This window comes from Sporisorium graminicola, chromosome SGRAM_4 (genome assembly GCF_005498985.1).
Source record: "Sporisorium graminicola strain CBS 10092 chromosome SGRAM_4, whole genome shotgun sequence".
In the NCBI taxonomy this organism is placed as follows: Eukaryota; Fungi; Basidiomycota; class Ustilaginomycetes; order Ustilaginales; family Ustilaginaceae; genus Sporisorium; species Sporisorium graminicola.
Genome location: NC_043734.1, coordinates 556,713 through 569,407, shown reverse-complemented (window position 1 = coordinate 569,407; position 12,695 = coordinate 556,713). Strand labels below are relative to the sequence as shown.

Genomic DNA, 12,695 nt, shown 5'->3' with positions numbered 1-12,695 from the left:
CAGGTTGGATGATGCCATGATGCGTTCCTGGATTCGCGCCGTCGTGCTTTGAGAGAGGAGCAGACGCAGCAAGAGCTGGAGTCACCTTTGGATCCTTCGAGCTGGCGACGGTATGGTCGTCGTCAAATAAAAAGCTGGAATTGGGCAGGTTGAGGTCCAGAGTGGGTGCAGATGCCTGTGGAGCCAAGGACGCGGGGTTTGGCGATGTGGCATTGACGCGGGATGCCCACTTTGCACGCTCGGCGTCACGCCCGAGCATGGCACGCTTGTACGACTCGGCGGGGGTGAGAGGTCTTGAGGAGAGCATTCTATCCGCAGCGGGCTGCTGAACCTCGGGCTGATGCGAGACGGTGTCAGCGATGGCGGGCGGTGCGGAGAATTCTTTGCGGGATTGAGGCGCGAGGCTCGATGCGGCTGGATCTGGGACGGTGAGTGGAGTGGAGGGAGAGGCGGCAGCAGTGGAGCTAGGAAGCAAAGGTCTTGCGTGGGGCTCGGAGGCGACAGATGCCGAGGTGACAGAGGAAGAAGGCTGTTCGCGCTCTATCATTGGTGAGGGCGACGTAAGTGGGACCGGAACGGGCCGCGCTGACGAGGAACGGGTAGGCACAAAGTTGTTTGAAACGCTGCGTGTCTTTGGTGAGGGCATGATGCGCTGCGAGGAGAGGCGCTGCATAGCAGCCTGCTGCACGAGCTCTGCCGGTGTCAGCGCCGGTTTCGAAGTAGGATGTGATGCGTCGGGAGTTAAAGAGCCTACCGCAGACGGGAGAACGCCGACCGAAGAGGAGCGACTGAAACCAGGATTAAACGTGCCGCCGCTGAGCTCAGCGAGGTTATGCAGGCTGGAAGATGAGCGATTGAAGCCGAGGCCATCGTGACTCGCTTGCGGGCTTGTTGGACTGTCAGCGGCTCGCGTGGTGTCTTCGGAGAGAGCGAGCTTGCGCCGCTGCGAGGCGTTGGAGATGGAGAGCTTCTGACGCGCACCTGTAGCACCGATCGGCACGAGGAAGTTACGTGAAGAAGTGGAAGCGGATGCCGAGCCGAGGGAGCCAGTGCTGCGTGCTGTGGAGAGACCATTGGGCGAATGTGTGTACAAGCTGGAGCTCTGTGGACCCCAAGAAGGAATGGAGGGGAAAGAGCCAGATCCGCTTGTGTTGCGCGTTGGTGGGGCCGCAGTGGAGAAGTGGAGACCGTCAGCGTTGGAAGTGGAGCGTGGTGCCGCGGAGGAAGACGACGCATGTCTGGAAAGCTTGAGCCGCTCGACCAATGACTTGGAAGGCGCACGCGGAGTGCCGATGCCTAGTGCCGCGGGGACGTGCGAAGAGGATGATGATGTGCTGACGGTAGGGGCACTGTCTCGAGTCGAGTTGCTCTGCAAAGGGTCCACGCTCAAGGATGAAGCGACGGAGACCGGTGTGCGATGCATGGTTGAAGGCAGATCAGAGGGTCGAACAGAAGGTATTGGATCAGAGTGGCAATGATGGTCGCGAGCTATCGTTTAGAGTGTATGCGTGTGTATGTGTGTGTGTGTATGTGCACGGAAGCCCGTTCGCAACGCAGCGCAGCTAGTTGAACGAGGTGCGCGCCGATGTTCAGCTTATCATCTGGCAGAAAGAACGAAGGTGTTTGCTGTGACAAGCCAGCACTCGGGAGGGAGCGTGGAGAAGGTAGGGGAAGCAGAACCCAATGCAATGGCAACCGAGTGATTCGGTACAGCGGGTCAAAGCAATGAGCGTTGAGGAGGCGCGGGATGGACAAGATGAACACGCGGCCGGTCGCAGGTTAAGAATCCGGGAAGACGATGCGAAACGAGGAGATTGGCTAGCCGAGCTGAGGTCGTGGAAGGCGTCAGAGGTCCGAAGCGAAACCCGAAGCCTAGTCGAGGTTAGGAGGGAGTGTTGATGATGACGATGACAAAAAGGAGGAACGGCAGAGTGTAGGAGATGGGAAAGTCGAGTCGCGAGGACACGAGGATACAAGGTTGAGAAGGATGGGCGAAGCGGACCGACACTCGTTCTGGGACTTGTGTGGAGCGAATGACGAGCCAACGACTTGCGACTTTTTGCCCACACTAGCAGCAGCGGTACACTCAGCGTCTCACATGGACTCTGTGCAGTTCGCGACCCACACTCCGACACGGAGACACAAAAAAGGGTTTCATCAGCTGGGTCCATCCGGAATAAGCAAGTTGTCATGAAGCAGCAAGCAGCGCTAGCAGCAGACAGCATTAGCAGCAGACCAGCATTAGCAGCAGACCAGCATTAGCAGCAGACAGCCTGAAGATCCAACCATATCCTACAGCGAACGGGCCTTGGGCTTTGTTGAATTGACCGGACTGCGTATGGTAGGCAAAGCAGACAGTGCGACCAAGAGTCGAGGCCGGTCTGCCGAGGCACCTCTGTCTGCACGGCAAACTGTGGGTGTATTGCCAGTGTGAGACCCTTCTTGCGTAGTGTGTGTGCGTAGTGTGCGTGTGTTCTAAATTCAATTTATCGTAAATTTAGGCTAAGCCGTCAACTCGCCTGCTGCTAGCTGTCTTGGCCGGCGCCCAGGCTGCGTAACAAACACACACACACACACACACACAGTCACGGAGCAAGTCGTCCTATTTCGCTTTTCCTAAGCAGTCCTCAGCCTCGCCAACCTCGTCTAAAAAATCTTCCGGAAACTTTCCACACCGAAAGGAGAGTGGAAGGGAGAGAGAGCAATGAAATCGTAGCTTAGCTGCGGAGCTGCTGCTGCTGCTGCTGCTGCTGCTGCTCCCGTTTGCAATGCATCTCCGAGGGCGCCGTCGCGAAATTCTGATGTCTGCGTGACCTGCAGTGGCGCCGCTGCCTGCCGTCTAGACTTTTCGGCTCGCCAATCTCTCCTTCTAGGCAGTCTGTCTCCACCTCGTCTTCTCGGTCCGTGTCTCACTTTGCCTAATACAGGCGTCGGCATATTAGGTCCGTCTACGGGTGCACCTACTGGTGTTCAGCGTTCCATCCTTGTTCGGTACTTTTGTGCCCTTGCGAGTTGCACGCTTCCGTTCCGAACAGAGAGCCGAACGGGGGTTGTCAGTGCTGCAAGGCGGCCATGGAACGAATTTGTTTGCAGGAAGAGCATGATGGCCCAAGAGCCGACTGAAGATGAAAACGATCTTCCAGGTTGGCGCAAGCAAGCAAGCAGGCGATCGACCCACCGAACCGATCAGGCAAACTCACCGGTTTCATGCGACCAAAGTAAACGAGCTTCCGGTCGATGTGCTCGCTAATCATCGGCAGCGGCTCTTCGGCTCTGTGCTGTTGACGTATTGGCGTCGTTGCTTTACGGTGCCCCAGCACACACTGTTGTGTTTCCCATTGCTATCCAAGCGTCTGTATCATGGCGACGCAATGCACGCAAACGACATCGAGATGAAGCTAGTCGCGGCTCGAGTGGTCGACGTGCAATTACTATTTTCGTCGCCGATCAAACTCCGCGGCGCATCGACTTGGTAGAAGCAGCAGCGGAGTTGCAGAGGTTTCCCGTCTTGGAACATGACGGGGCCGTGGTGCATGTTGATAGCAAGCAAATCAACTCCGAGGTTATATAGGCAGTTATGTTGCTGCAAGCCCACTTTGGACGATGATACAGCCATCACGCAACCACCTAATTTTCCGATAGCCGCTGATCGATCGCTCGTCGTCTCCCACTGGTTTCCGTCGGAGGAGCGCTGTGTATGAACCAGCTTGGATGGCGACTGGCGCATCCAGCCGGCCATCCTCAGCTCAGAAGTACCCTCCGTTGCTTCGCGTTCAGACCGGCAAATGTGGTGATTCGACGTGGTCAGCGTCGCAAATGACGATCGGGTCTGCGCTTGCCGGACGGTGGATGCATGACGCTTGTCTCAGATGAGCTGACATCTCGCCTAGGCATGTCCTTCGCCGTTGGCAAACAAAATCTCGAAAAATACGCTGTGGCCGTGTCGCAGATCTAGCAAAGCGCGAACGGCAGCCACGAGCCGAGGCGGAAGGGACGGGATCCGTTTTATCCATACAGTACGTACCACCTTTCCACGCGATAAGTTGGTTAGCTCGAGCTCCGTCTGTGATCGATACCGTATGCGGACCGCTCCGAATGCCCGTGCTCACATGCTCATCTATCCTGCGCCAAAGCACGGACGGACATGCACGTCGTGTGGGTCGGTGCCGCAACCGGCTGCTTCTGCTTGCTGCTTGCGGATAAAACCCCTCCTTCACGTTGACGCAGCTATGCCAAGGATGATCGCAGGCTGACCATCCTACGAGGCCGGGGATCATTGCTGATCGATCACGCCCATGATACCAGCACGGGATGGTGATCTTGACCTCAATTCGCCGTGCTTATAATGGCAGAGACATCTGTGTGAGAGCCCGGAGGCCGCGCGCAGTTGAACGGCGACAGGCCTGCCGCTCGAATACGTTTTTGCGAGTCTCGCTCTCGAACCGCACGAGGCATAGGCAAAGGGGCATCGCTGCTAAGAACATGATTCCCGATCTGCAGTTCGCGAGTTCCTGCGCCGGCGCAACGGGCGGTCATCATCTATGCAAGCGATCGTCCGAACGCATCTGCTCTCACCCTCCAAATCGGGGATTCCTTCTTCCAACACGTTGCGACCGATCGATGGACCATTTAAAAATTCCGACGGATTGGCAGGAGGAGGTCACCTGTTCCAGTGCGCTTTCCCGTGCCTGTCGAACTCATACTGCTCCTGCTCTGTGACGCAAACAGAATGGAAGACCCTTGTTTGTCGGTCCAGCCGATGTCACGATTTTCCCGCATTTTGGGGAACTGCTCATCGCGCGTTGTGGATGCTGCAGCGGACTCTTATGACATTGTGTTTTGGACCCTAGCAATTGAGCCTCTCTGTCCTCGTCAGCCCTTACTGACGGTCGATGCAAATTCCAGAAGCGGCGAAGAACATGACACTTTTGGCCAAACCGAAGCTGGTCTCGGAATTCATCGTTCTAGGCATCATTCCACGACGCTCCTTGCCCCCCTTTCCTTCTCCGACATCAGCCCTTCTCGATTCATTGGTACCGACCGATCGAGAGAACACAAGAGCCAGTGACCGCTCTCAGCTCTGTGTTCCACTTGAATCCTCCAAGAAGGTTCTACCGGCGGTCGGGCGCGCCTGCGATTTCAAGTCTTTGGGATCATCAACACCATCAGCGCTTGCAACAGGTGCTCTCCACTTTTGATCATGCATCGTGTTCTCTGACCTCCGTTTTCGATTACCTGCTAGCTCATCGACAAGGGTGACCCTCCGTCGGCCCCACCCGTCTTGGCACGTCCAGACAACCCTCGGCGGCCATGACGAGGCTCTACCAGCCCAGCCAGAACTGGCCGGCTTGCACGCTCAGCTACCGTCACTTCCACCTGCTGTGGACGCTCCCGCTCTGCGCTGTGCTCTTCCTCGTCGCTCGGCCCTTCCTCACCAAGCTGGACCGCGCCAAGCTCATCCTGCTGCCCATCATTGCATTCGTGTGGACGACACCCTGGGACAACCTCATCGTCAAGAATCGTGCGTGGTTCTACCATCGACACTGCATCTGGTTCACCATCGGCTATGTACCCGTCGAGGAGTACTTTTTCTTCATCATTCAGAGCCTCCTCTCGACTCTGTGGTGCACACTGCTCACGCGCTGGGCCTTACCCAATCTTTATGTTGTGCCTTCGTCCTCGAATCGAACCCGGCTCGCTACGCCGGCGGTGGTGGTTTGCCTGCTGTGCTTTGTGGGCGGTCTCAAGGTCGCAGTGCCAGAGACGCACTCGTACTACTTTGGGATGATTACCTGGTGGGCCTCGTTGCCTCTTGCGCTTTTGCTATGGGGTTCCATCGACTTTGTGCGCAACATGGGAGTTCGTGCTGGTCTTGTTCCTTTCGCACTGTCCGTTCTGGCACCCACTGTCTACCTGTGGTGCTCAGACATCTACGCTCTGCGCAGAGGAACGTGGCACATCAACGAGGCCACATCGCTCAACATCTTTCCCATCCCTGACCTGCCGATCGAGGAAATGCTCTTCTTCCTCGTCACCAACCTCATCCTTGTCAGCGCCTGCTTCACTTTTGACCGATGCGTCGCCATCTGCAGGCAATCCGTCTCGGACGACACTCCTCCACTCTCCCCCAGCTACCTGCCGCTCGGCTCGTTGGACACCTACACCAAGCTGTGGGCTGCGTTTGTGCGCTCGGATCGTCGTTCCGTTGCTGCTGGAACTAGTACCGCATCGGCCAGCGTAGAGCCACGCGATCTGGCTGCCTCGCTTCAAGTGCTGCGCGCCGCATCCAAGTCGTTCAGTGCTGCGAGCTTGCTGTTGCCGTGGGACCTGCGAACCGATCTGGGCTGTCTTTACGCCTTCTGTCGCGTGGCGGACGATCTGGTCGACGACGACGCCCGGGGTTTGGAAGCCAAGTCGACTAACCTGGATGTGATCAGAGCCATCGTCGACGCCATCTACGCAGACTCGCACGGCGGAGGGGCGGAAAAGAAACAGCAGGAGCCGGTCAGCGAGCGCATCGCCGTCTTGCTAGCGCCTGTAGCACTGCCGGACAAGATCAAGCAGGACACGCGTGCCGCCGCGGCATCCATCGCACCGCTCACGCGCTACATCCCGCGACGGCTCTGGTACGAGATGCTGCAAGGCTACAGCATGGATTTACTGTTTGAGCATCCGGATGCGCAGAGGCGCACGCGGTTGGAGAGTATGGATGATCTGGTCGAGTATTCGCAGTGTGTGGCGGGCGTGGTGGGCGAGATGTGTACGCGCGTGATTCTGGGGCGGTGCGGGGCGGTAGTTCCGTTGGACCTGCAGGTGGACAGGAAGATTACGTTACGGACAACGAAAGCGGGAGTGGCCAAGAAGCGGGAGGTGAGTGGGCGGACGTTAGATCTGAAGCAGGCCGAGGACGTGCATGCGTTGCTGTACGAGGCGAGACGCATGGGTGTCAGTCTGCAGCTTGTCAACATTGCGCGCGACATCGTGCCGGATTCCGTGGAGCTGCGTCGCTGCTATCTGCCCACCGACGTGTTTGACAAGGAAGACGCCGGGATGCAGGACGCTCTGCTCACCGGCAGAATCAACGTTCCCAAGCAGAAGAGTCCGGATGCGAAGACGGCGTTGGTGCAACCACAGGATGTGCGCAAGTACGCTCTGCGTCTGCTCCACATCTCTAAGGGCCTGTACGACCACTCATACCCGGCTTTGGCGCAGATCCCAAACCGACCCGCGCGAGCGGGGCTGAAGGCCGCTTGCTCCGTATACGCCGCTATCGGCACGCGCATCGAGGCTCAGACGCAAGGCGACATCGCCAAGGGCACCAGAGCCCGCATGTCCAACGCGGACCGCATACTGCGCGCCATCTCTGCCGTCTATCTTGGCATCTAAGTTAGACCGAGCCAGACTTGCATTTGGAAATCACTCTGGAAAAGCATCGTCTGACTTCTGGTATTTTCGTGTGCATGCTGCGATGAGATTGACGTTGCGAGACGATGGGTGTGCGAAAGGAATGAAAAATGAGCGAGATGCAAGGAGGGACAGGTCCGAGACAAGTCAAAGTCTATGATGCTAGAACAAAGTGGACAGGCAAGATTGCAGTTCAAGAGCGGTTATGGTCGGGCGTCGTAGTAGACGGTTTGCCCGGACACGTTCGAGACGGCAGAGTTGGCGTGTAAGGGGGGAGGTCTCGATAGGTGCTGTTGCTGCCGTTGCTGCTCTGCTGTCGTGGGATTGGCGTCGTGCTCGACCGGCTGGCCTGCGGCGGCGGCTGGAGCGCCAGCAGCAGCGCCCGTGCCGGTTGCAGGTGTTGACGTCGGCACTTGCCTCGAATGCGATTCAGGCCCCGCTCCATTCTCGCTTGACGTCGCGCTATGCGATGACCGAGCACCACTCGGCACGCTCTCTGCCTCACTCTGACCGTGCGACGCTGCCAGCTGCGCACCACCCGCACCCGCTTCCGCTCCTCCAACCGCACCAAACGCATACTCCGTCTCCTTGTTGTGCATCTCGGCATCGCCGATCCTCGTTGCACTCCATTGCCTCTTACGGAGGAATGGTGAGAACAGATCCCACACGGTCAGCAAGAACAGGAAGACGATCGGAACACCCGTGACGACGATCAGCGCAAATCCCAGCACCACCCTCGGAATCGTCTCGATATTCGCCAGCGGCGTCAGCGCGATGCAGATCCCCCACGAAGCGACCCGGAAGACCAGAAGGAAAATCATGACAAAGTCGCTCGTCTTGTCGCGGCCCGGTCGACAGATGCACAGCACCAGGAAGAAGAGCAGATCCGTCACTGCGAGACCGATCGACTGCCGCAACCCGTGTCCGTAGCCCTGAGCGAAGCTGATGAAGCACGCGCGGACAAAGTAGACAAGCAAGAAGACGAGGCCGAACCAGAAGAAACGAGGGCGGAACGGATGCGCGATGGCTCCCCATTTCCGCGCTACGGGTCCTGCGTTGGCCGGTGGGGTAGAGCCGTAGAAGAGTTCTTCCTTGCCTATGCGTCGAGAGGCGAAGAAGACGGGTGCGTAGATCAACGCGACACCGGCCAGGTAGACAACGAGCAGGATGGCGGCGAGGAAATCGGGTACCCACGAATCGCCTCGCAGCCACTGCCAGAAGGCAAAGACAAGATAGAGCTGGAAAGTGGCCATAATGAAGCGTCCGAACAGCGGCCTGCAAAACATGCCCAAGAACGGTCGGCCCGTGAGTCTGGATGACCAGGCGGCGACACGTCCACTTCGTCGGAGCGTGATGATGCGCAAGACGCCTGCAAACACATAGACGACGATGCAGACGGCGATGAGAATGGCGAATAGCATGGCCAAGCTGACGAGGACGGTGAGGAAAGCACTTTTGGGCGAAATGTTGTTGAGCTCGGCAAAGTAGCCCAACCCGATGGGCGGCGGCGTGTTGGACGAGATGACGGGGAGGTAGTCAGAGCCGACATTCTGGGCAATTTGGCCGCCGGGTCCAGTATAGGGAGCATACACCTGGCGCTTACCCAGGTTGCTCACATGGAAGCTCACTGGTTCTACCAATCGGCTGTAGGCGGCATACGCGCTGCTACTGCTGCTGTTGCTGCTCGCGTTGGCCTGTTGTCCAGCATTCGCAGGCAGGCTGAGGAACGAGAAAGGTCGCGTGGAGGTATACGCCGAGGAAGCGCCCGAAGCGACGCCAGCGCTGGTGAAGGGATTGAACTGCTTCCCCGACTCAGCCTGGAGGAGCGCGCCAAAGGTGCCATCTTGGGCGCCTCCGGTCTTTTCGCGCGTGGACAAGATGGACCTCTGAACAGCATGAATGTTGATGAGGCCGATGGACCATGCAAAGTTGCGTGCGAACTCGAGAAAAACCTGAGGATAGTTGAGGCTGAGCAGCGCCGACATAGGGATGTGCTGAATTGTAGTAAAGACGTCGACAATGCGCCACTGAGCTGCACCCAACGACGAGGCAAGCGAGGTGTGCAGCAACGAGCTACCGAAGGCCAGCAGGAAGACGCCGACGACAGCCCACTTGGCGGCTGGCTGGTAGGTTGTCTTTCCGTTGGACAGCGTAGCCTGAACACAGCCGACGACGGTGTTGTTGGGATCCGTAAGCTCGACCGTTACTACCGCTTCGAGGTTGGGGACTTGAAAGGCGATGGAAGGGATCTTTTGAACGAATTGTTCTGGTACTGCAAACACGCCGGCACCGGCGAACTGATAGTTGGGGAGCGGGCATAATGCTGGAACGGTGTCGCAAAGGTCGATGGCGAGCGAAAATAGACCGAGTCCATAGGCGTTGACATTGACGTTGACCGAGACTCGGAGGTCATCCTGGACCGAAGCGGCCGAAATATCGAACTCGAGGGTGCGGTTCTCACGGTAGAACTTGAGATCGAGGGCGGATATCAAGATGGCTTCAGGAGGACTGCAGTAGACCGCCGACGAGGTGTAAAGCATCTCGGTTCCTCCAATGCCTGTGTTGACTGCCGTTGTGCTTGGCAGACTGGCGAGCATGATGCTGAGAAGAGCGGGAAAAAGCGCCGCTGCAGAGCGCCAGCTTGCGGGCTGCCATGCCTGTTGATGACGGCGCATCTTGGAGGCTTTTGGCAGAAGCGATATATCTGTCCGGATAAGGGACGGTGCTAGGAAGTCGTCTATTGTCTACCGTTTGTCCTGGTCCCGAGAAACGATCCTTGAATGTGATGACGGCCGTCCTCGCTGCGGAGAGACCTGGTGAGGCGAGCCGGCGATTGACGAGGTGATGATAAGAGCGAGGCTTTAGGAGGACGATAGGGTCATTGGTGGAGTAGGGCCGACCTGAAGCCTGTTCAAGCTTGAACACTGGGTGGGGAGCGGCGCCGTCGACGAGGAGGATGGTGGATCAGAAGAAAAACAAAAGAACAAAGGAAAGAAAACCGAAACGAAACGAAGAACGAAAGTCGGATAGCGTCGGGCGGTCGTGCCGATGACGATATGTTTGTTGCTCACGAAGAGGAAACGCGCCAACGAGAGCGGAGGGAAGCGCTTGGCGTGAGACAAAGGTCGTGGTGAAAGGGATGCTTGGCTTGGCAGGGTTTTCGATGTCGATCGAACGAGAAGATCACCACATCTGAAGAGAGGAGCATGCTCACACGCTCTCGTGATACGAATGCCGTTACCAACAATCAGATCATACATCAAAAACCTCACGGAAGAGCCGACACTTTGCTCTTGCCAATCACACTAGTGCCTCTTTCTCTCTTTCAGTTCCCTGTTCCTTGTCCTGTCTTCATCGACAAAGCTCAAAATGTAATCAAGGAGCGACGAAGGCACAGAATCGAGGTCCAAATTGTACAGAGGGGCCATCAGGGTCGTTGATGATGACGCAGCCAAAATTTTGGACACACACAAGGCTCTTGGCCTGTCGGAGCTGGAAAGTTGAGCAAAGAGAGGAAAAAGCGTGAGGGGTAAAAGTGCAGCAGGGCGGCGAACAAAATAGGCAGCAGACACTCGCGCAGAGATCCTTTGCTGAAGAGCAGGCGAAAGAGCTCGCTGAGATCAGACGCAATTGCACATAACCCTTTGGATCGCATTGTCCGCTCTGTCGTCAGCACGCTTGCAGTGCGCCACGTTGGCGAAGAGGCCAGAAATTCCTACCGACGGCGTCATCATTTAAGAGAGAAAATTTCGCTTTGTCGCACTTGCTCCAATCACAGGGCCAGGCCTGATGTCAGTTAGGGCTCGTATGGGTCGATCTCGTGGCTGTCACTGTTTGGCATAATAGCCATGACGGAAACGTGAATGAAAGCTCCCACTTGCTCGATTCCATTGATTCCATTGAGGCTCAAAAGCTGTCGAAGCGTCATTGAAGGCGGCAAAGGCTGTGTGAGGCCGGTGTTTGAAAAATAGAGGCCGAGCGGCATCTTTTTTTTTTGACTTTTGAGTGAAAACCATGTTAGACTGTGGAAAAGGAGCTGCTGCGCACGGCCTTTCTGCGAATGACTTCTTCTCGACATCATCCGTTGATTACCGTCTTCTCCCAACAGCTTGTTTTCCCCGCAATGACAGCCAAGTCTGCCTTTCCATCGCCACTAGCAGGCTCGTTGCAGCTCTTCCAGGGCAAACCGGTCGAACTTTCCTACTTCGACTCGGACCCGCAACTCGCCCACTCGCTCATCTTCCTTCCGGGCCTCACCGACACCATCGGCGGGCTTCCATACCTTCCTCGACTCGCGGAACGCCTCCGCAAGCACGGCTTCTCGTTGGTCCAGCCACAGCTGACATGCCATCTCGGCGGATACGGACAGTGCACGCTCGAGGGTGATGCACAGGAGATTGCCAATTGCGTTGCTCACCTTCGCAGTTTGCCGTCCAAGCGCAAGGGTAAAGTGGTTCTGATGGGCCATTCGACCGGATGCCAAGAGGTGATTGCGTATCTGCTCTCGTCGACACGGGCCACCAGTGCACTCACCAGGATCGACGGTGGCATCTTGCAGGCGCCCGTGTCGGATCGGGAGTTTTACGAAAAGACACGCAATGAGGCTTCGGAGCAGGAACGGAACGAGATGGACCGTGAGCTGCAGCATGCTACGCAGCTCGTCCAAGCCGGTCAAGGCGCAACGCTGATGCCTCGCAAAGATACTGCGACCAGCACGCTCCCCACCGATCCTGAAGATCCGCCTAACGGTTCCGCCAGCTCTGCTGCTACCGAATCGGGCAACACGACGGCAGTTCTATCTCTCGCCATGACAGCTTATCGCACTTGGTCGCTCAAAGCTAAGGGAGGCCACGACGACTTTTTCAGCTCGGATCTCGATGATGCGCTCATCAGAACCAACACGCCTGGCTCGCGCTCTATGGGCCGAGCCATCAAGAACCTTCAAGCCGGTGCCGATCCCGAGACCAAAGATACTCCACGCATCTTAGCGCTCATTGGTGAAAAAGAGTATGTATCCATCTTTCGGCACTTCCTCTTCTGGTTATGCAATCAAGTATCGCTGACCTTGTTTTTGAACCATCAGCGAATACGTCCCAGACGGCTACCAAGCTGTGCTGCTAAAGCGATGGACCGAATTGCTGGAAGCAACCGGCGGCTTCCAAGCCACCATCCTCAAAGATGCCGACCACCGAGCCGATGGTCAAGTCGCCACAGACCATCTACTCCAACTGGTCGATACGTTCCTTGCAAACATCAGCTAGCTCCGCCAGTAAGCGCACACACACCAGCAT

General features: G+C 57.1%; 3 protein-coding genes across 3 annotated transcripts; 2 read left to right on the top strand and 1 right to left on the bottom strand.

Annotated features, from left to right (window-relative positions):
- Positions 1 to 5,310: 5,310 nt before the first annotated feature.
- On the top strand, positions 5,311 to 7,386 carry EX895_004664 (uncharacterized protein; the record flags this gene model as incomplete). Its single annotated transcript, XM_029885258.1, has 1 exon — positions 5,311 to 7,386. One exon carries the CDS (start codon positions 5,311 to 5,313, stop codon positions 7,384 to 7,386), a length of 2,076 nt encoding a protein of 691 aa, XP_029738500.1.
- Positions 7,387 to 7,607: 221 nt separating this feature from the next.
- Positions 7,608 to 10,079, bottom strand: EX895_004663 (uncharacterized protein; the record flags this gene model as incomplete). Its single annotated transcript, XM_029885257.1, has 1 exon — positions 7,608 to 10,079. The coding sequence occupies one exon, from the start codon at positions 10,077 to 10,079 to the stop codon at positions 7,608 to 7,610; it is 2,472 nt and encodes an 823-aa protein (XP_029738499.1).
- Positions 10,080 to 11,527: 1,448 nt separating this feature from the next.
- EX895_004662 (uncharacterized protein) lies at positions 11,528 to 12,665 on the top strand (the record flags this gene model as incomplete). The annotated part of the gene is made up of 2 exons (XM_029885256.1): positions 11,528 to 12,411; positions 12,488 to 12,665. The coding sequence occupies 2 exons, from the start codon at positions 11,528 to 11,530 to the stop codon at positions 12,663 to 12,665; spliced, it is 1,062 nt and encodes a 353-aa protein (XP_029738498.1).
- Positions 12,666 to 12,695: the final 30 nt, after the last annotated feature.